The sequence below is a fragment of the Pungitius pungitius genome, chromosome 18 (assembly GCF_949316345.1).
Source record: "Pungitius pungitius chromosome 18, fPunPun2.1, whole genome shotgun sequence".
NCBI classification, from domain to species: domain Eukaryota; kingdom Metazoa; phylum Chordata; class Actinopteri; order Perciformes; family Gasterosteidae; genus Pungitius; species Pungitius pungitius.
In genome coordinates, this window is record NC_084917.1 from 882,472 (window position 1) to 905,567 (window position 23,096).

The 23,096-nt window shown below is 48.0% G+C and overlaps 2 protein-coding genes across 3 annotated transcripts; one reads left to right on the top strand and one right to left on the bottom strand.

Annotated features, from left to right (window-relative positions):
• Positions 1–113: 113 nt before the first annotated feature.
• On the top strand, positions 114–5,609 carry pargl (poly (ADP-ribose) glycohydrolase, like). Its single transcript, XM_037484302.2, has 16 exons — positions 114–220; positions 695–959; positions 1,341–1,466; positions 1,542–1,631; positions 1,817–1,888; positions 1,990–2,076; positions 2,165–2,325; positions 2,403–2,482; positions 2,930–3,002; positions 3,335–3,410; positions 3,549–3,696; positions 4,045–4,123; positions 4,203–4,311; positions 4,636–4,732; positions 4,816–4,944; positions 5,030–5,609. Exons 1-16 carry the CDS (start codon positions 162–164, stop codon positions 5,146–5,148), a joined length of 1,770 nt encoding a protein of 589 aa, XP_037340199.2. The 5' UTR covers positions 114–161; the 3' UTR covers positions 5,149–5,609.
• On the bottom strand, positions 5,577–22,927 carry ogdhb (oxoglutarate dehydrogenase b). Of its 2 annotated transcripts, none has more exons than XM_037484272.2 (23): positions 22,735–22,927; positions 21,512–21,822; positions 20,947–21,108; positions 20,284–20,377; positions 18,884–18,999; positions 18,652–18,806; positions 18,431–18,577; positions 18,195–18,285; positions 17,689–17,868; positions 17,479–17,607; positions 17,214–17,393; positions 16,759–16,911; positions 16,420–16,522; positions 16,196–16,324; positions 15,964–16,114; positions 15,331–15,458; positions 7,499–7,677; positions 7,349–7,420; positions 6,966–7,091; positions 6,814–6,886; positions 6,579–6,733; positions 6,331–6,485; positions 5,577–6,255 (listed from the first exon to the last, which is right to left on the bottom strand). In XM_037484272.2, the coding sequence occupies exons 2-23, from the start codon at positions 21,707–21,709 to the stop codon at positions 6,150–6,152; spliced, it is 2,982 nt and encodes a 993-aa protein (XP_037340169.2). In that variant the 5' UTR covers positions 21,710–21,822; positions 22,735–22,927; the 3' UTR covers positions 5,577–6,149. The 2 variants fall into 2 exon arrangements, with proteins under 2 accessions (XP_037340169.2, XP_062414921.1); XM_062558937.1 differs by lacking the exon at positions 22,735–22,927 and adding an exon at positions 22,439–22,455.
• Between the last annotated feature and the right edge of the window lie 169 nt (positions 22,928–23,096).

Consider the following 23,096-nt stretch of genomic DNA (forward strand, 5'->3'; position numbering starts at 1 on the left):
TTCATGCTCATTATATTCATATAGAATTACTTCATGTGCCTCCACAGCAGGATTTCGTATATAATAAAAGTCTAATACGCAGTACTTCCGTGTACTTTCGTTTTCTCCTCAAAGTGAAAGTGGACCGTCGGCTCGTGAGCTCGAGACGTCGCTTTACGTCGATGAGCGGCGATATTTCGGACAGTCACGTGACCCCCGTCCGCGCTTCTGCTGCTGAGCTGTGAGTCTCTTTGATCTCGTTTAAATTGTGGTACTTTTGTGATGTGTGATATCAGATACTATGCATATCACACACAGATCCTCTGGGGGGGGGGTGACAACAAAGAATCTCCCGTCTGTATTTAAATAGTACATCACGTGCCTCTGGGCTTTCACTTGTTACAAGGAATTGCAGGAAAAAAACGACTTTTAAAACGGATCCTTTATTTATTTTAAGTTACTAAACAGAAGTTTCCTTCAGTGTTGATTCTGGCGCCCCCTGTGGACTGCAGCAAATATATCACCTACCAAATATATCACCTACCATGTATACTGTATATTGCAATAATATATATATATATATATATATATATATATATATATATATATATATATATATATATATATATATATATATATTCTCTCTACCACAGTATGAGGGTTTTCATCCCCCCAGAAACAAAGGCTCCCAGTGACTTCCTCTTTTTCCCTCCAGTGACCCTCCAGAGATGGCGGGACGCGACCACCGCAACAACAGCTCCCAGGTCAGAGGCCTGCTGCAGGGCGAAGGCCAAGCCCCCCCCTGCTCCCCCCCCTCCAGCCCAGGGGCCGTGGGGAGGAGACGGGGGGAGACTGGCGAGGGGGCGAGGGGGGGCGCCCCTCCGCCGGGCTGTGGGCTGGCCGATCTGAAGCACCTCCCCCATAGCACGGAGAGGCGGGGCCATCTGACCTTCAGCAGGACGGACGCCGTCCTCGTAAACGTGAGACACGTCGACGCTTCCACTAAGTGTACCACGTACTTTGAATACTTTGAATACTTCTACCCCTCTTCGTCTGAATAAATACCACCATGTGGAAGAAGTGCCTGAGGAATACAGGCCTTTAGATGAAGACGAGTATCAGCTGAATATACTGCAGCTATTATGAGTAAAAGTAGTAAAATGTCTCCTGGGAAATGATTACTTTTATTAACATACACTCACATAGTTTTAGTCCAGTGGTTCCCAAAGGTGACCCTTTGGTCGGCAGCCAGAAGGTCACCTGATCAATCGGAGGAGCCGAGGGCTGAGAGATGGGAGGAGAAGGAGTAGAAGCTGTTGTGATCTTCTTGATCCCCGCTGAGTGAAACGCTTTGTCCTCAGGTGGAAGTTTTCAACCGCGAAGGTCGACTTGTGCCTCAGCAGGGGGTCGACGTGTGGACCAGCAGCGCGGTGAAGATGCCGTGCTCCCCGTCGAGCTCCATGGTGAAGTCAGCGAGTGGATTCAAGGTGCGTCCGAGGCCGTGCGCGTGGCAGCGATGGGCGGAGCCTGTGAGTCACGCCGCCTCTGTTTGCTGTCTGCAGGCAGCGGGCCCGGTGAGGAGGTGGGAGGTGATCTCCAAGCAGCTCGGCGCTCTGGCCAGGAAGACGGCGGCGAGCGCCGAGGACGTCGAGGTGAAGGATCTTCTTCTTGGTTCCTGTCTGGTTCTACAGAGGTTCACGCCTCCTCCAGAGACTCAAATAGAACACGACCCCATATTTAAAAAATAATGACTGTAATAACAATGAAAGTCATGGTGATATTATTCTAAATGTTCCCCTTTTTTAAAACCCATCTCCATTAATGCACCTCTCCTCAGGCCGCCGTCATGAAATACAACCCTAAGTATAAAGACCAGTGGTCCTTCGATGCCCTCCGCAGATTTGTGAAGGTCAGAGGTCGTCTCTTTCAATCTCCAGTCGAATGCGTACTGGTTCAAGTCTTTAGGATCTAATGTCTTTATCGACAACAAACCGACGTGTTTTTTTCCAGATCGTCCCGGAGACAGAGAATTATTTCCCCAAATTGTTTCCAAAGATGGCGGCGTTGGCTTTGCGTCTCCCCGACTACGTGAAGAAGGTTTGAGGACGATGACGATGACCTTAATCCTTCATATGAACGTAACACCAGGGCTCTGTAGTAGTAATGAAAGCCGTGATGCTTTCAGAGCGTCCCGCTGCTCCGGAGGGGCGAAGCGGCCTCCGTCACCTTGTCCCAGGTGCAGATATCCTGCCTCCTCGCCAACGCCTTCTTCTGCACCTTCCCCCACCGCAACACCACCAGCTCCACGGCCGAGTACCACGGCTACCCCTCCATCAACTTCAACAGGTAAGAGCCCCCTCAGGGCCCCCTCAGCCCCCCCCCCCGCAGGTCAGCTGACCTCTTCCTGCTCCCTCTGCCTGCAGCCTGCTGGGTCAGTGGTCCGAGCGGAAGAAGGAGAAGCTGAGGGCCGTCCTGCATTACTTCCACGTGGTGACGGAGGAGAGTGAGTACGGAGATTAAAACGTGCTCCTCGTCCTGCCTTAACATCTGTAAACATCCGTAAACATCTGTAAACATCTGTCAACATCCGTAAACATCTGTAAACATCTGTCAACATCCGTAAACATCTGTAAACATCTGTCAACATCCGTAAACATCTGTAAACATCTGTCAACATCCGTAAACATCTGTAAACATCTGTCAACATCCGTAAACATCTGTAAACATCTGTCAACATCCGTAAACATCTGTAAACATCTGTCAACATCCGTAAACATCTGTAAACACCTGTAAACATCTGTAAACATCCGTAAACATCTGTAAACATCCGTAAACATCTGTCAACATCCGTAAACATCCGTAAACATCTGTCAACATCCGTAAACATCTGTAAACATCTGTAAACATCCGTAAACATCTGTAAACATCTGTAACGTCTGCGGCTTTGCAGAATCTAAACCTGAAGGACTGGTGACGTTTGAAAGGCGCTGCGTCAGAGACTCGGATTTGGTGAACTGGGGGAGGTAGTAATACAAATAATAATACAAATAATAATACAAATAATCATACAAATAATCATACAAATAATAATGAGGATAACGCTAATTGCAATTAGGTCAAAAACATTTTTGGAAAGAAAGAAATATCTAAGGTCAAAAAATGTTTAAAAAAACAGTTGAGATACATTGTGTCTAAAAAATGCTAATGATAATAAATATAATGATAACGATATTACTAATAGTTCTAATAATAATAATCATAATAATAATCCAATCATATTAGTATTATAGTAGTGTGGGGAACACAGGAGGGGGGGGGGGGGCATCCGTCTAATGACTTTGGCTTCTTCTTGCAGCTGTAAAGACAAAATGAATAAACTTTACGTCTCGTCACACGGAACCATCGAGACCCACGGCACCGGTTTGCTGCAGGTAAGAACCGACAGAGAGCCGGCCGCCAGGGTCCAGAGCGAGTTCTTACACCGCGTGTGTGTGTGTGCGTGTGTGCGTGTGTGTGTGTGTGTATGTGTGTGTGCGTGTGTGCGTGCGTGTGTGTGTGTGTGTGTGCAGGTGGACTTTGCCTCCAGCTGGATCGGTGGAGGTGTTCTGGGTTCTGGTCTGGTGCAGGAAGAGATCCTGTTCCTCATGAACCCGGAGCTGATTGTGTCTCGCCTGTTTACGGAGAAGCTGGCGGACAACGAGTGTCTGATGGTCACAGGTAGAACCGAGCTGGACTTTGTGGGTTCGGGTTTATTGTCAAACTAAACATTTGAGTTTTAAGTCCAAATGTGGATCGATCGTCCCAAACAGATGTTGCATTTAGATGTTTCCTCTATTTCTATAAAATGTCAGATCGAATAGTTTTGCAGTGGAAATATTCTCTTAATGGAAGAACTTTCTGCTTCATACATTTTCTTTATATTGTAGACTTTTGGAGAATATACATCTATATGAGTTGTATCAGCAAACACTAATTATCTCATCATAGGTTTGAAAAAAGGTGTCATTTAAGACATTCTGGGGAACCAATGGGAGCAGAGGGTCTCAAACAGGAAGTGTTTTTCAGGCTCTCAGCAGTTCAGCTCCTACTCGGGTTTCGGGGACAGCTTCGAGTGGGCCGGCCCTCACCAAGACCCCCTGTTCAGGTACGCCCCCCCCCCCCCCCGCGCGGCCCGATGCGTCCCCGCGCTCCTCTCTCATCGCCGTCCTTCCCCGTTGCCATAGAGACACGTGGGCTCGGCTGCAGAGGCGGATCGTGGCCATCGACGCGGAGCACTTCAAACAGAGGAGGGATCAATACAACATGATCAGCGTGAGGCGGGAACTCAACAAGGTGACTTTCTTTAATTGAGGATTTTCCTCCAGTTCGATCTTTTATTTTTAAACACAAAATCATGTGCAACAAATGAGAAACACAATATTTATTGTTTTTCAATACAAAGACACGATAAAAGGACTCAAACTCGATTATATCAGCTTCTTGCTGCAGTCAAACTGATGTTTAGGAGCTGCTCTCCTGGTGGATAAATATAAATAAACTTAAATAAATGTATTATTCTGCACGGCCAAACGTGTTTTCAAAAGAAAAGTAATATTTGCTTTTAAAAGAAAGAGGAACAGTCCATAAGAGGCTTTAAAGTCTCGTGTCGCCCTGAAGGCGTTCTGCGGATTCAGGCGGCGAGACGTCGACGAGCCGGACGTCGCCACGGGGAAGTGGGGCTGCGGCGCCTTCAACGGAGACCCTCAGCTCAAAGGTACGTAAGCAGCGACCCCCGTCCATTCACGCCCCCCCCCCCCGAGGAGAAGCACTCGCCCTGAGCTCCGCCTCCTCCCCTAGCCACCATCCAGCTGATGGCGGCGGCGGCGGCCCGCAGGGGTTTGGCCTTCTTCACCTTCGGGGACGAGGAGCTGGAGCTGGGCCTGCGGAGGACGCACCACCTGCTGGTGGAGGAGGGCGTGACGGTCGGTGAGAGACGACTCAGGTGTCAGTTTGAATGTTAGCTCGTTGCTAGCTCGTTGCTTCTTTTCTGATGTTTTCCCCTCCGCCTCAGAGAAGCTGTTCAGACTCCTGGAGGACTTCTGCGCCGCTCAGCAGGCGTCCGGCCGCTCCCACGTGGACCTGTTCCACTTCATCAGGACCAGCTTCGGGCCCTCCAGGAGCCACCTGTGATGATACCTTCAAAGCCAACAGGAATGTTTCATACAGAGATGAAGAGTTGTGGTTTGATTTGTGTTGGTAGTAAAGAGAATTTTTGGGGAATATTACTTTGTTGGATCATTTTACCAGCGTTCAAAGGTTTATTTTTATAATTTGAGTATTTCTCCAAACTGGCCAAGTTCTCCTTGGAATAAACTCCTCAGTACTTAGTCTGGGAGGAGAAAGGAGTCGGCCACTCTGAAAGATAAAGGTTGGCTGCTACCTCTGATTCCTGAAGGTTTAAAAGCTGCATTCTGTGTAGTGACCAGCAGGGGGCGACTCCTCTGGTCCCATAGACGTCTATGAGGAAGTTTACGTCCTCCTCGGGTCTATATGGTCACTTCCTGTTCACGGTTGCAAACAAAAACGACTTGACACATTCTTAAACTTGAACTGCAATCTTTATTTATCCAAAACAAAATAAATACATCCGTCTTCCGTTCTTCGTTCCTGCCGTGACGTCGTCATGGAAACGAGATCAAGGAATTGTTTACTTTTAGCACTGTTTTTTTTCTCTCTGAATTAGACATTTAATGTTTTATTTTTGGAGGAATCACGCAAAAACATTATTATATATCCCGACAATCATCTTAAATAACCCCCGATATAGCTGTCAATCATTTCCATTTAAAAACGAGTAGCCGCTGGTTAGCTTAGCATGAGGCTAGCCTGACACAATATGACACGTCCCATCCAGAATATTGTCAAATTCTGAATAAAAGTGGAATATTAGTGAGCGTGTAAACGTTGTCAGTGAGAAGACACATTCTTGGGAAATCAATAAATGGTTCAAACCTTTGTTCAGCAGCTGATTGATTACATCCTTGACAGATGCGTTATATTATTATCATAAACATGAATTCATTTCAAAATAAAAGCACTGAACTCGACAACAGAGGCCGTAGCTGCGAACACGAGGTCGTCACGGTAACGAGGTCTGATGTGTAAAAAAAATAGAGATAATCGAAACCCCACTAGACTCTGTCTGAGAACGCCGCGTCCATCAGCCGCTGCAGCTCCGCCAGGTGAGTCGCTTTGTTCCCGGTGGACGGCGCCGCCGCCGGGTCGCGACCCGCGTACCTGGAACATGTTTCCACATCATGAAATCATTCGCACGCGTAGGTGTGTGGTACAAAATCGGCCCTCGGGACTCACCAGATGGGCCGCGCGTGGCCGACGGTGGTGCGGAGGCGGGGCTTGACGTAGTCATAGTAACCCTGGTTCTTGTGCTCCTCCTGGCACCAGACCAGGTCGGCCTTCGCGTAGCGATTCGTCTCCGCTTTCACCAGATCGAAGGGGAAGGGGGAGAGCTGAGAGGAGACGTTAAAGGATCAGAGGAGCAATAGATGCGTAGAAGTCCCTCAGCAGCCTCTCCTCCTCCTCCTCCTCCTCCTCCTCCTCACCTGTTCGACCCGGACCACGGCCACCTCCTCCTGCAGCCCTCGGTTCCCGCGCTCTCGGATCAGCTCGTAGTAGATCTTTCCGGAGCAGAAGACGACTCTCTTCACCTTTGCCGGGTCGGCGGCGCCGTCCGGGATCAAACGCTTGAAGTGTGTGTCTGGAACACACACACACACACAGGGTGAGGGGTCAAGAGGAGTGGGGGGGGGGGGGGGGGGTGACCACTAACGTCCCTACCTGGAAGCATGTCGTCGAAGCTGGACTTGGCCTCCGGGTGGCGCAGCAGCGACTTGGGCGTGAACACGATCAGCTGAGGAGGAGAGGAGAGAGAGAGATCACGTGACCCGTCCCTCTCGTGAGGGGGTCCGCGGGGGAGCTGCAGTACTCACGGGCTTCCTGAAGGGCAGCAGCATCTGCCTGCGCAGGACGTGGAAGTAGTTGGCGGGACTCGAGCAGTTCACCACAATCCAGTTGCAGTCGTGGAGCTGCTGCACGGCCAAGTCGGCCGACAGCGTCTGGCAGGAGCACAGAGGAGGTGCTTTGAGGAGCAGAGCCAGCTTCCTGTTGTTTAGGTGTCAATCAACCCAGTATTTCTTAACCCTCCCAAAGTATTTAATAGGAATGTTGTATTGAACACTTTTCTTGGACTAGCAGGAGGAAGCGGAGGAGGGTAGAGGGAGTAGGAGGAAGAGGATGAAGATGTGGAGGATAAGGAGGAAGCAGAAGTAGAATCACTTCATGACGTCTACTCACTGCGTGGATCGATACTTACGGGAAAAACATCAGGATCGTCATTGCACATCTGCAGGAACCTCTCGGGGCGGGCCGACGAGTGCTCCGGACCCTGAGGCGGACAGACAGAATCATGGTTATTATTTATCCGAGTGGTCATGGCGTGGTCATGGCGTCGCTCCGTGCCCACCATGCCCTCCAGGCCGTGAGGCAGCAGCAGCACGATGCCGTTCTGCCGGACCCACTTGGCCTGACCGCAGCTGATGAACTGGTCGATGATGCACTGGGCCGTGTTGTGGAAGTCGCCGAACTGGGCCTCCCACAGCACCAGCGCGTTGGGACTGGCCATGGCGAAGCCCAGCTCAAAACCTGCAGGCGAGCGGAGAGGAGAGCTTTATTGTCCATCCCTTTAATGAATATATTCTACCCAGCTTTAGCGGTCGGGATCAAAACTACAAAAATCATCCTTAGACATTGTCAGTTTTAACACTTTAAATGTCACTTAGTGTAGTGGCCATTTGTCCATAAACTTAAACCAAACAAATAATAACAAAACTTCTCAAATGGCCACTTGAGGCTAGGTCATGGTTAGGCTTTACGCAGGTTCAGAGGTACCAAAGCAAAGTGCTGTCCATACCAAGATTGAGTTGAAGGAGGTTTATTCACACACATAAGTAAGCTCACAGACATTCCTGCTGCCTCTCTCACGCTGGTAAAAAACCATATGCCCTCCTAGCCTGAAGCACCTCCCACCTTGACCTACTTTATGCAAATGAACATAACACCATGTGACCAATAAACGACAATACAAGTAAAGCATAAATACAAAATAAACCAAATTAACCTTAGCAAGAAAATAAATGAATAAATGAAGCTATAAATTAACTCAAGCCCAAAATAAACAAAAACAACAATATAGCTCCAACAACCCAGCCCCTAATTGTGACGGTACTTTACCCACAATTAACCTTTATCAAAAAAGGAGCTATTTTCTAATTGTAGCTTAAGCATTAAACTGAAATCTTCACATCTTTGGATTCTCCACACCTGAAAGAAACAAATAGATGGAAGACAGAGATAGGAGAAAGAATGAATTGTATAGTCAATTATTTGCCTCCAAGAGAAGACAGAGCTTGGTTATTGGTCTGTCCAGGATGCTGTTCTTCGTTTGGACCTTCACCGAGCGAACCAGTCCTCTGGAGTTAGCTGTGGTGCTTAGAACTCTGCCCATCATCCATGAGCCTCTTGGAGCTGTGGCATCAGCGATTACAACAATATCTCCTAGAATAAAGTTTCTCTTCTGCTTCATCCACTTTTGCCTTTCTTGCATTACAAGCAAATACTCTGCTGTCCACCTTTTCCAGAAAAGCTCCGCAACGTACTGCACTTGCCTCCATCTCCTCTTAATGTACAGATCAGATTTCTCGAACAGACCTAATGGCAGAATAGGCTTGCCTTTTAACAGGAGAATGTGATTTGGAGTAAGCGCTTCTAAATCATTGGGATCTTCTGAAGCCTTAGTTATTGGCCGATCATTGAGTATCGCTTCCACCTCGCAAAACAGCGTTTGCAGGCCTTCCTCGTCCAGCAGTTGCTGTCCAACAACAGAGATAAGTACACTGCGCACAGAGCGAATCAAACGTTCCCAAACGCCACCTTGGTGAGATGCAGCTGGGGTGTTAAAACTCCACGTCATTCCTTCCTGCACAAAAGTCCTTTCAATTTTAGAATGATTTAAAGCGGCCAATGCCTGCCTCAGTTCCTTCTTCGCACCAACAAAATTTGTGCCGTTATCTGACCTTATACTTGTCACAGGTCCTCTTCTGCAGATAAATCTTCGCACAGCATTGATGCAGGAGTCTGTGTCGAGGGAGTGCGCCACCTCAAGGTGTACTGCGCGGCTACTCATACAAGTAAATATCACTCCATATCGCTTCAGCACAGTTCTACCTCTCCTCACCTCCAATGGTCCAAAATAGTCCACTCCCGCATTTGTAAAGGGTGCGTTATCAGGCACAACTCGTTCCTCCGGTAAGTCGGACATCTTCTGTTCTCCAAGCTTTCCTCTGTACCTTCTGCACACTGTACATTGTGAGAGAATCTTCCTGGCCGCAGAGTTGGCATTTATGATCCAATATTTCTGTCTCAATCTGTGCAGCATGTGATTGCGTCCAGCATGTCCAAGTTGGCAATGGATGTAACGCAATATGAGCTGGGAAACGTGCAAATCCTTTGACAGAATCACAGGATGCTTTACCTCCCACGGCAGTGCAGATTTAAACAGACGTCCACCAACTCTGAGGAGGCCATCTTCGATGAAGGGGTCGAGGCGGTACAGAGGACTGTCTTTAAAAACAGTCTTTGGGTCACGTTTTAGTGAGGAAATTTCAGTACTGAATCTTTGGTTTTGCGCAAACTGAATTATTGCCTTTTCGGCTTCCTCCAAGCGCTCTGGTGTCAAGCTGGATTTTCCAAGTGCGGCTTTGAATTTTTTAATCTCCTTTTCCACATTCTCATTCTGGTTGACCACATATTCTTTCCTCTTTCGGCTCAAAAGTAAAAGTCTTTCTTTCAGCTCCATCAGCCAGGCCACTGATGTTTTAAGCTTTCTCCAGGATGAAAAATAGTGAATGAGCTGACTGAGGGGATTGTCACTGTGTATTGTAACAACATTCACCTTGAGTTCCCTTTTCACCTCCGTATCATCAGATGGAATGGAAGGGGAGTCCAAGTCAAGCTTTGGCCACCTGGTGGGGGGCAAGAGCAAAAAGTCCGGTCCTTTTAGCCATTTTCCTTTCCCAAACTCCTGAGCTCTTAGTCCTCGAGAAGCTTCATCTGCAGGATTGTCTTTGGTGTTTACATACCTCCACTGATCTTTGTCTGTGGATTCTCTTATGGTGCTGACACGATTGGCAACATATGTGTGAAAGCGCTTTGTCTCATTGAAGATGTACTTGAGAACAGTAGTGCTATCAGTCCAAAAGAATGACCTTTGCAATGGCAACTGTAGCTCTTTCAACAGCATTGTGTTCACTCGAACAGCAAGCACAGCTGCAGCAAGCTCAAGGCGTGGAATGGTTAGTTGCTTTAGAGGAGCGACACGAGCCTTGCCTGTGATAAATGAAACATGCACATTGTCAGTGCTCTCCAATCTCAAGTATGAAACAGTGCCATATCCTGTTTGACTGGCATCTGAAAAATGATGCAGTTCTGCTTTCACTTGTGTTCCAAAGGTTTTGGGTTTAATACACCGTTCCACCTTAAATCCACTCATATGCTGAAGTTCAGAGAGCCACTCAGACCAATGTTCGGAGACGTCATGGGGAACTGGCTCATCCCACTTGAAGTTCATTCTGCACAGCTCCTGTAACAGTAACTTGGCAGGTATTATAAAAGGAGACAGAAAACCCAGCGGGTCGTAAAGAGAGCTCACCACAGAAAGGATGCCAAAACAGGATTGTCAACTCTGAAAGGTAAGTCAATGTAATAATGTTCATTGTTAAGCACTGTCGTACTCTCCACAATTTTCATGAATTTAATGTCTTCTCTTGACATCTCAAGTTGTTCATCACTTGTTCTTTCAATAAAGTCATGATTATACTGTTGCATCAACATACTTTCCAAGTGTTCCACAGATATGTGATTAGCAGTTACAACAATGCATCCTGATTTGACACCAGTACCTTCAGAGTCTCCAGCACGAAGAGGCCCGTTTATGACCCAGCCAACTCTGGTCCTCACTGCATACGGTCCACCGCATTGACTGTTTATCAGTTCCCATGGCTCCAAAACTTTAGAGGAGTCGGTTCCAATGAGCAAGTCTACATCTGCATCTACTTCATGTAGCCTAATGCTACTCAAATACGCCCATTTGGCAACATCATCCTGACATGGCACATTGACTTTAGATACAGGCATTTTTGTTTGTGTCAGAACAGATGGTAGCTCAATAAAATCATCGGTATCGAATCCAGACACCTCCAGACCGGTAACGATAGTAGTGTTAATGGTTTTAGTCTGCCCCATTGTCCTCAACACTACATTACAGTTTTTTCCTGATACTCCCAGCCTTTCAGCCAAACTTGTAGTACAGAAGGTACCAGAGCTCCCAGGATCCAGGAAAGCATAAGTATGCACAACTTTATTACTTTTCTGACTTTTCACCTGCACAGCCACAATGGAAAAGACGGCAGTATCCTCATCACCAGCCCCAATATGACCACACATCTGCTGCTTCCCGGGTACAGTGCTTACAGTTTCTTTGGAGGTTATCCTTGTAATATCCTTCTCCACATGCAGGACAGATGGGTGTTTCCTGTGACACACTTCACAATCCAAACGACTCCTACAGTCTTTGCTCGTGTGTCCATGTTTCAAGCACCCAAAACAAACGCCCTTCTCCTTTAGAAACTGAATCTTGTCCTGTTGTGTCTTTCTTCTAAACTGAAAGCATTTTTCCAGAGTGTGATTGGTAAGATAGCAGAACATACATTTGAGCTGGTTACTGTGAGCTGTCAAGTTTTCCATTTCTCTATGTCCATCCTTTGGTGCATTAATGCTGGTGGCAAATGTACCACTTTTCCTTTTCTGGTTAACTTGCATGGATAGCTTTGTATAGCTGGCTGGAGAAACATCATTAATATTTCCAAACAGAGGATCTGAAACAATTTTGACTTGTTTTTCAATGAAATTCACAAAATCAACAAACACTGCTCTGTTTCCAGTTTGTTCCAGTATGTCACATGCCACATTTCTCCACTTTTCCCTCAGCTTGTATGGGAGTTTCATTAGGATCGTCCTGAGGTTAGCTGGCATGTCCAACTCCTTCATATACTTTATATGATGTACTATATTGGAGCAACCTCGAAGGAACAAAGCAAATGACTGCAAAGCATTAACATCCTCAGATTTTATTGAGGGCCAGTTGTTGATTTTGTCCATGTAAGCAGAAGAGATCTTATGTTCACTGCCAAAATGTTCAATCAAAAGCGCTTTTGCTCTTTGATAACCTGGTTCAGAGGGCATATGTTGACAACTTCTTACAATGTCTCTTGGTTGCCCCCTAGTATACTGTTCTAGAAAGTACAGACAATCACTGAAATTTTGAGTTTTATCCTCAATGCAATTTTCAAAGGCTCTGAGAAAAGATTTGAAATACAGGGGATCACCATCAAATACAGGTATATTTCTCATAGGCAGGGCAGAGGCTGTGTTTTGTTGGACCAACAGCGTAGTTATTTCATTTTGACGCTGCATGATGTTCAAAATGTCCAGAGAATTGATGGATTGATTATCATCACAAACATCTTGCAAACCCAGTGATTGTGTACCTTGCCTTTGAAACACAGGAATGACATTAGGTATGGGTAGTTGTTTTACAACATGTTTGGGTTGAACACCAACAGGGACAGAATTTAACAAGCGACTGGAGGTAGGTTCAAAGCTTTTATTGGTGGGCACATAGCGTTCAGCATTCGGATTTAGTTCATATGTCCTTTGAGTTTCTGACCTTTTCAAGTAAGAATTCATACCATCTGATGTTTGAGATGCACATCTTGACACGTTACCGCCACACTTTGAGCTTACTTCCAGAACCTCCAATTTTGCATTTGTCACCTTTAATTCTGCCTCCAGAGCAAGTTGTTCCTTTTCTCTCCTTAAATGTTCCTGTTTCTTACGCAAGTTCTCTTGTTCAAGTCGTATTTGTTCCTCCTGATCCTCCAAAATATGCCTTTGTTTCAGAGCAGCCATGCGTTCCTGTAACGCTGCTCTTTCTGCTTGCGCTAATATTTTTGCAGATGCACTGGATGAAGTCTTTGAAAGCTTAGAACCAGCCATTGAACACATTGCAGAACCTTTATTGGATACACTGTCCTCAGGCCCAATATCAGTTGGATTATCAGGTGGTTTAGTCGGAAGTTCATATGAATGGCCTGTGTTTGATAACCAACCTTTGACGTCATCAATAAAGCTTGAAAAACACTTTTCCTTTTGTTCAAAATATTTCTCTTGTTTCTCCTTCTCATCCTGAGGTATGTCCAGTGACACAAATGACAAATGATGTTGTTTTGCCTCATCAACACATATTATCATTTGATCCAAAAGAGACTTGACTGCATCAATATTGTCTGCAGAATGCATCAACTTATCCATCTGATTCATGCACGATTTGGCTCGTCTGCATTGCATCGATCTCTTTTCCTGACACGTTTGCATAAAAAACATCATTCCTTTAGCAGTAAAACTTGTGCGTCTTCTTGTAGGAAGCGCCGTGTCGCTCGTGGCTTTAGATGCAACGTCAGACATTTTACTCTTTGTTGATGTCGGTCATGTACACACACAGAGTTGTTTGCCAAGACTGAATAAAGCACATACCTCGTGGAACTTTGTTTGTTGCGGTGGTTGCCTTTGTACACAGAGTTGAATGCACGCAGTAGCTGTTGTTGCGCGCCCGTGCGCACCACCTGTGAAGGCTTTGGGCCTTTGCGAATTCAAATTGCAGCAGATAATGTCCTCCACTCCGTAGTGCAGCTCCAGCGCTCCAGTATTGTCACCGTTATCCAGTACGGTGTCCAAGGAAACTTTACACTGTCGGATGGGTCGTATTATTCGATGTTTGCACTGTATCCAGCCCACGCCTCCGTCACTCCTAGGCCCTTTCCTTTGTTTGTCTCCTGCATCCAGGTGAGTAATCCACTTTCCAAACGGTAATCCAGCAAACGACAAGTCCAGTATCCACGTAAACCAACGATATATCCAGGGCGGGTTTTTTACTTAATGTAGTGGCCATTTGTCCATAAACTTAAACCAAATAAATAATAACAAACTTCTCAAATGGCCACTTGAGGCTAGGTCATGGTTAGGCTTTACGCAGGTTCAGAGGTACCAAAGCAAAGTGCTGTCCATACCAAGATTGAGTTTAAGGAGGTTTATTCACACACATAAGTAAGCTCACAGACATTCCTGCTGCCTCTCTCACGCTGGTAAAAAACCATATGCCCTCCTAGCCTGAAGCACCTCCCACCTTGACCTACTTTATGCAAATGAACATAACACCATGTGACCAATAAACGACAATACAAGTAAAGCATAAATACAAAATAAACCAAATTAACCTTAGCAAGAAAATAAATGAATAAATGAAGCTATAAATTAACTCAAGCCCAAAATAAACAAAAACAACAATATAGCTCCAACACTTAGCTTTCATATTGTTACTGAGTTTTGTTTGTTTGCAAAATGAAACTTTGTGTAAGTGGACGTTTTAGTTTGAGGATGTTTCAAACCCTCCAGGATGACCACAGCAACTTATAAACAGGAAGTGACCTTATATGGACTCACATCACCCCTGCTGGTCACTACAGAGAAGTAGAGTCATTTCCTCATAGACGTCTATGGGAGCAGAGGAGTCGCCCCCTGCTGGTCACTACACAGAAGTAGAGTCATTTCCTCATAGACGTCTATGGGAGCAGAGGAGTCGCCCCCTGCTGGCCACTACACAGAAGTAAAGTCATTTCCTCATAGACGTCTATGGGAGCAGAGGAGTCGCCCCCTGCTGGTCACTACACAGAAGTAGAGTCATTTCCTCATAGACGTCTATGGGAGCAGAGGAGTCGCCCCCTGCTGGTCACTACACAGAAGTAGAGTCATTTCCTCATAGACGTCTATGGGAGCAGAGGAGTCGCCCCCTGCTGGTCACTACAGAGAAGTAGAGTCATTTCCTCATAGACGTCTATGGGAGCAGAGGAGTCGCCCCCTGCTGGTCACTACACAGAAGTAGAGTCATTTCCTCATAGACGTCTATGGGAGCAGAGGAGTCGCCCCCTGCTGGTCACTACACAGAAGTAGAGTCATTTCCTCATAGACGTCTATGGGAGCAGAGGAGTCGCCCCCTGCTGGTCACTACCAGAATGCAGCTTTAACACTTTTATAGGAGATGAAGGTTAACTTCCAAAATAGAAAAAGGATGTCACATGCATTGACTCAGACCAAATGAAGCGTTAAAATAGACTAAAAGCTCACCCAGAACGCCGTACTCCGACAGAGAGCTGTTGCAGACGGTGTATGGAGCCTGATCCGGGGAGACGTAGTTCATCGGGATGCAGACCCTCTTATCCACGTTCTGGTCATGAAGAACGTGATGTCGGTGGCTGTGAAGCAGAATCACAGATAAGACATTTTTACTAATATAACTTAAACATTTACATATGTATAAATGTGAATACTGACAAAACGCTGATGCAGTTTAAAAAACTCTGAACCACAGAGCAGTTTTCTTTACTTTGTTTTTAACTTCAATATAAAGATTCTGCTCCTCTGTGGAAACGAAACCATCGACACCAGAAGAGAACAAACATGTTTGAACAAGTTGGATCTATAGCTTTACTAAACTTCTGTTTTGACCATGAGATTCACAATTTTAAGCTTTGTTTTGGCATCTTTCTGAAGGAATTGTTCGTCAAACACGTTGTGTTCAAGGACCGTCTGGTTAAACAGGAATTTCCACTCAATCGGCCCTGTCTAAGGAATAATTAAGCAAAATGGTGTAAACAAAGAGAGCATTAAGAACTCCATCGATCCATTTACTCCTCCTGTGGGTGAAGGGAGTAAACCCGAGAGAGACACGATGCACTTCCTGTTTCCTGTGTCCGCTACCTGAACGTCCCCCTCTCCACGTCCTGCCCGCTGAGGCGGACGTGGATCCCCTCGGTGAGCAGAGAGCCGAAGGCCATGTATTCCCCGAGGGCCCAGTCGCACACTCGCTGGTCCACCATGTTCGCTCGGCCCTTGAGGACTCGACTCAAACCTGCGGCGCACAAAGAGCGCAACACCGCTTAGAAAAGGAGGAGACATTTGGAGGGCTTTAGTGGGGTGGGGGGGTCGGCACCTCCGTGGATGGTGAAGTCCTCTGCGGGGACCGAGGCGGCGATGTTCCCGATGTGGACCAGCTCCTCCTCGCTGATACCGGTGGGGGGGCAGGTCATGCTCTTAGACTGCCCCTCCAGTGTGAAGAAACCTGCGGACACACAAAGGGGTCACGGCTCACTGAGGTGTTGACACTAGGAGGCGAGGGAGGGGGGGGGGGGGGGGCAGAGGAGGTGGACTCCTCACCGGGCCAGGGGGAGTCCAGCCAGTGCTTGATGTGGAGGATCTTCTCGTCTTTGGAGCGGGCGTAGGCCTCCTCGCAGATTCTGTCGTACGTCGCCACTTCCTCCTGAAAGAGGCCGATGAGGTCATGTGACATTCAGAAGGTCAAGATGCCTCCGTCCGCTGATGGAGTTAAAAACCAACGAGTTCTAACAAGTGTCAAAACAAGGCTTGAAAATAGCGCCCTTTTAATTAATGCTCTTTCTGCCACAATCACACTGAAACCTCTCTAAGGTACTTTAGTCCGCGGGTCTCCTCCCCCGCATCGGACGATGTGTCTCTCAGAGACCCCCCCCCCTTCACCTCGTACGCCTGCGCCGTGACCACGCCCTCCCCGATGAGTTTTTCGGCGAACTTCTGCAGGACTCCTTTCTGCCGGCGGATGCGCTTGTACATCAGCGGCTGCGTGAACATGGGCTCGTCAATCTCGTTGTGGCCGTTGCGTCGGTAGGACACCTGAAGGGGCGGAGCCAAGAGACCTGACATTCACAGGTGATCGCTGCTTCTCAGATACACTCCGTAGTGAAGCTGCTATATCGCAGAGAAAAGGTCTACAGGGTATTCAACTGTTCGTTATAACACGAAGGGGGGGGAGGGGTGTCAAGTTACAGGAGACAGCTTGCATTGTGTCAGATGAAGACCGAGGTGGCGCCGGGGGCCCCCCCCCTACCTCCAGGCCGTCCTCACCTCTACTTGTCTGGACCTGCTGGGCCTAATAACGCTACGAAGGACGAGGGAAGAAGACCACAGACTCTCACCAGGTCTACGACCACGTCTTTGTGGAAGGTGCTCCTCCACTCGGCCGCCACTTTGCACACGTACATCACGGCCTCGGGGTGGTCGGCGTTGACGTGGAAGATGGGAGCGTTGACGACGCGCGCCACGTCCGTGGGGTACGCGGAGGAGCGAGCCATCCGGGGATCCGTGGTGAAGCCGATCTGCGCGGACGACGAATCGCGACATGAAACACAGTCGGGCAGAAGGACTCCGCTCTGGTTTCAGCACTGGAGGGCGGGGGCGTACCTGGTTGTTCACCACCACGTGGACGGTGCCGTGGGTGGTGTAGGACGGCAGGTCGGACAGGTGGAAGGTCTCGTACACGAGGCCCTGGCCCGCGAACGCCGCGTCGCCGTGAATCAGGATGGACATCACCTGTGAGGTCATCAGTCGCGTTAGCCACAAGCGAAGCCGCCCCCCCCCCCCACAAATATATGTGTATAAAACGCGTTATACCCTCTTGCCCTCGGCGTCTCCACAGTAGAACTGCTCCGCTTTGGTCTTTCCCTGCACCACCGGGTCCACGGCCTCCAGGTGGGAGGGGTTGGCCATGAGGGACATGGTGACCTCCCGGTCGCTGACCCGGTTCATCCTCTTGTGATACATACCCAGGTGATACTTCACGTCACCGGAACCCTGAGAAGCACCACAAGAGGAGATCCGGCTCTTCAGGAGAACTGATTTTTTTGAGTCAAATCGAGCAATTTAAAAGAAAAGTTTAATAAAATGTGGTAACTTGCTTTATTGTGAAGGGTCGAATGGGACTGTGCTCCAGCTGGTTAGCTTAGCTTAGCTCAAAAGACTTTGCTAGCTGGCTGTATTAAAATGTAACAAGTCCATCAAGCAATGGCTCTAAATCTGACTTTCTGACATGTCAGATGGTGTTTCTTCTAAATCAATGCCCAAAACAAAGGTGCAAACTGCAGGTTGTGGTTTTGATTCTCAGCCGTTTATGTTCAAACCTCATCAGCTGCTTCCAGTTTAGAGTCAAACTGACAGAAGATCTGGTCGAGCTCCTTCCGGATGACGTTGGCCAGAACGTTCAGCCTCCCTCTGGAACGGAGAAGCACATATCAGGCTGTGTGACCCAAAGGCACCATGTGACCACCATGTGACCAATACTGGAGGACCTGTTACACGCTTCCATCCGCCGATCCGTTGGATGTGAGGATAGAGGTGGGGTGTGGTCAGGCCTTACCTGTGAGACATCCCCATGACAACGCTCTCCACGCCGCTCTGGCTTGACACGTCGATGAGGGTCTTCAGGGCCGGGATCAGCGCCTCGCAGCCCTCCAGACCGAACCGCTTCTCCGAGGACCACTTCCTCTGGAGGAACTCCTCGAACCTGTGAAACCAGGCGGTTAAAGCCACACACATCGCGTCCCAGAACCCCCCCCACTCCGACGGACTCAGACGGACCTCGTGGACCGGACCATCCTGGCCAGAAGGGTCCTCTTCTCCTCCAGACTGAACCGCATGACTCCCGGTGTCTCGAACTTGCTCCGGATCCACTGGCACTGCTCCACGTCGTTAATGAACATGAACTCCACCCCCACGTGCTGACAGTAGGCCGCCTGGAGGAGGGGGGCTTTGTTTATAAACACACACACATGAAGTTAGAATCATAACACGGTCGTTTGATTCTCTTTACCTCCAGGCGCCGTATGATCTCCCTCAGAGGCAAAGAGCCTTCGCTGCCCCCGATGAAGGTGGTGGTGGGGAGACGGAAGGCTTTGTCCAGGTCCGCCTCGGCCAGGCCGTACAGACCTGTCAAAGGGGGGAGGGGGGGGGGGGGTATTACTCCACTACCACTGCTCTTGAATTCATTATTTGACCTAAAAGGGCCGTATTACACCGTCCAACCGGAGCGACGATTCATTCTGACCAAAAGTCAGGAACTAAAACACAATTCATTCATTTTCAAAAATGACACATTTTTTCTCAAATTCATCACATTTGAGAACATTTTCCTTTAAAAAAAATACTTTACAAACTTCCATCATATTAATCAATCGTGTGATAAAAAGTCAGATGAGCTTTGTGGATTGATTTAAGCCTTTCGTCCCTCATGAGGCCAAAAGTCTCTAAAGTCTCTAAAGGCTTGGTCTCTTCATCTGGACCCCCCCCCCCCTCAGGCTCCAGACCGGCCGGAAAAACCAGCTCAGCCCGGGTCCTCCCCCACGTGGAACCTGTGCTCTCTGTTTACGTGTGTTTCTTTATCTAAAGCATGTGAGGAGATAAGACGCTGAGGAACAGTGGAGGCGTTACCCAAGGGACCTTTAGACCCCTCCCCCTCTCAGTTTTACTGAAGAGGATTCTTGCTGTTTGACCTCGCTGGATGCTGAGCAAAGGTCACATGACCTGTGGCTCGATGTACTTTCATCCCACTTCCCCCCCCGAGACGAGACCAGTTAGTGGGATCATGAGGAACCAGCTACCCAGGATGAAGGTTCTCCACCCGACCCCACACAACAAAAGAGTGGAAAGAGAACACTGGCACTTTTAACCGTGGAAACGTCCTCTCACAGCTCGTAACAATCGGCCTGCCTCTGAACTCAGAGGTCGAACTATTCACGAGGCACAATGACACGTTGCTGCAGGCATGAGCACACACACACACACACACACACACACACACACGCAGCTGAGCTCTTTGCACCACTGCAACTAGACTGACATGTCAATGTTTGGTAACCACGGCAATGGAACCGATTGAACACGCAGTTTCCAAATTCGATAATGAACAATGTAAAGTCCTGTGTGTGTGTGTGTGTGTGTGTGTGTGTGTGTGTGTGTAGGACCATATGGAAATTCTTATCTAGTTTTCTCAGAAAGCAGAACTTGTTGTTGATAAGAGACATGAAGGTAGATCAATGAGTCATGAATGCAAAACAATTAAACAGTCTCATGTCTCTTCATATGTTAATGGGTTCATCAATGGTCATGACCGGTTGTTAAGTAATAATAACCCTCTCATGTGCTCATGTGTTAGTCCTCTTCATTCATGGCCAGCGGTTACGTTGGGAGGAGCATGGCGTCGGTTTTGCTCACCCACGTTCTGGAAGCCGACGGCACAGGGCGCGTCGTCGAAGTCCACGCAGCTGATCTCCAGCGGGTCCAGCTTGGCCACGTGATGTCCTCGTACCTTTTTGCAGAGGGGGGGGGGGGGGGGGGGCGGCTCAGTGGGGTAAGGAGTCTAACGAGAACACTTCCTGGAATATGTGCTAATGATTGACTCATGTCAGCAGGAAACAGGTCACACTTCCATCTAAAAGGTTTACTGAATGTACTTTATTACCATTTCATGCTACTAAATACTTCACTACTACAAATATTTCACTCTGACATTTGTCAGACAGTTTTTTGTTATAATTATTTGGATAACAAACATTGAAATGTTAAAAAAACAAACAATATCATTATTCTCTCTGCTCCCATAGACGTCTATGAGGAAATGACTCTACTTCTCTCTTGATTTATTCCCTCAGTAAACATTGTAAACATGAGTTTATGGTCTCAGTCTCTAGTTTCAAGTCTTCTTCAATGCAGCATGATGTTCATTTAGTGAATGAAGGTCCATTTAGAGTCAAACAGACCATGAAGAGGGGATGTTTTAGGGCGGGGCCTAACGCCGATTGACAGGAATGTGGAATCCTACAAACAAAACATGCAAAAATGACTTCCCGTGTTGCGGATCAGCTGCTTGTGGTTTACCTGGTACGCTCGTATAAGCGAATGCACCGCGAGGTGATCCTCCACCAGCTTCTCCACACAAGGCCCAGAACCCACCGCTGGTCCGCCGAGGGAGGGGGGGCTCTGGCAGGCCGCCCCGGGCGGAGCCTCGGCGGCAGCGTTACGGAAGATCACGTCCCATGACTGCAGGAGAGAGAACGAGAGAAGAAACTTAGTTCACGGCGCCGTTAGATTGCTGCTTCTAACCTCCCTCAACAAAAAGGAATTCAAGCGGAATATTCCGTAATATGGAGACATGTTGTTGATATTAAAAATGATGACGGTTTTATTTGAGGTCTTTAACCCTTGCTGGTCAAGACACAGTCCTGTTTCCGTCTCTGCTATCTGTCACTCACTGTTTGCTCTGCTGTTCAAACACATTCAACTACCAGCAGCCTCCCTCGGTACCTTTGGCCTACTGAGGCTTAGAGACATCTGTGATCATGAGGGGGAGCCACTGTTTCCATATGTGCACCAGCGAAACATCTGGTTTTTCGAGCCCTGAATGAAGCAGGTGTGAGATGGCGGGTGTGACAAAAAGGGGCACCTCGTGCACGTTCCCGGGGTTCTCCAGCCAGGCGCAGTACATCTCGTCCACGTAGTTGGAGCCGGCGCCGTTGGGGAAGGGCTCGGCGGACGTCCTCAACGCCCTGGTGGCGGCCGCCCCGGGCCGCGGCCGGCTCCGGGTCGCCCGCCAGGCCGCTAAAGGCCGAAGCCTCGCCACTGCAGTCATCAAGCGGAGCATGGCGGCGGTTCAGCCTCAGCTCCTCACAACCAGCCACCCGACCTCCACTCCGCACTCCCGCTGCTTTGGGGTCACCTGTTCGGCTCCTTCGCTACGAACGCGTCCGCCGGATCCTGTTGAGCGGGAATGTTTTAGAGACACTTATCAAACGCATGTTCACAATGTTTAATGAGGGAATAAACCAGGAGGCAAGTAGTCAAGGTTTCATAGACGTCTATGGGAGCAGAGGAGTCGCCCCCTGCTGGTCACTACACAGAATGCAGCTTTGTGCCACATCAGCAGAACCGGGTTGATGAAAAGAAATCACTTTTCCTGAAACACCTGGGCTTGTAGCTTTTAGCCAAATCTTTTTTATGGACTATTGGTCGTGGTAAATTAATCTACATTTGGGGTTCTAGTGGCGTTGGGAGCACAGCTCTGGTGTCTGATTAAACTCATTTCAAGTCGTATTTTGTCATATGCACAACAATTTAGGAGAAGCAGTTGTTGGACATCGTATTTTTAAGCTCCCTCAAATGTTGCTCATTAAATACGTTTAAAAAGAAATATGAGTCTATAATACCACTTGTATTCAAAATAAATGGCACAGAGGAATTGCTCAGACTGGAGAGGAGGGCTTCACCTCGTTGGCTTTTCTTCAGACCAACAAACAGAACAACTTTAAATACTCTACAGAGTATGAACTCTACTCTGTTAACTTCACGCTCACTGTGAAATTCAACTATTTACCTGCATTTTGTCCCCAATAACAGTGGTATGTCCCCACAACTATAGCAACGCTAGTTTCTCTCTCTCTCTCTCTCACACACACACACACACACACACACACACACACACACACACACACACACACACACGCGCGTGCGCGCGCTCGCTCTCGCTCTCTCTCTCTCACACACACACACACACACACACACACACACACAGACAGGTGTTGTTCTGTCGGACAGAAGTCACGCGCAGGACTCAAACACGCAACGTTAGGTCCGTTAGCGCCTCGGCTCAAACTTTAAGGAGTTCGTTACCTTTCTCTGCGTCACCCCGCCCCCCCGCCGCTGCCTCCCGGTGTCGTAAACGAGCAGCACTGTCTTCCGCGTGCGGGAGCTTGCCTCTCTGCTGCGGGACCGTGAAGGTGAGGCGCGCGCTCCGGAACTTTAGTCACTCAGGTGCAGTTCTACGTCACTCCGATGCTGATCTACGTCACGAAGGCCGTCGACGTCAGCAGAAAATCACTTGAATGTGCATTTAAATACTTAACATTAAATAGCACTTGATTTAAGAGTGACACCTCTTTAAATGTAAATTAAAATGTTTAACAATGAATTAAGGGACTATGACACTTTTGAATTAGTCGTAGGATTAAATAAATAAATAGTTGAATTATATT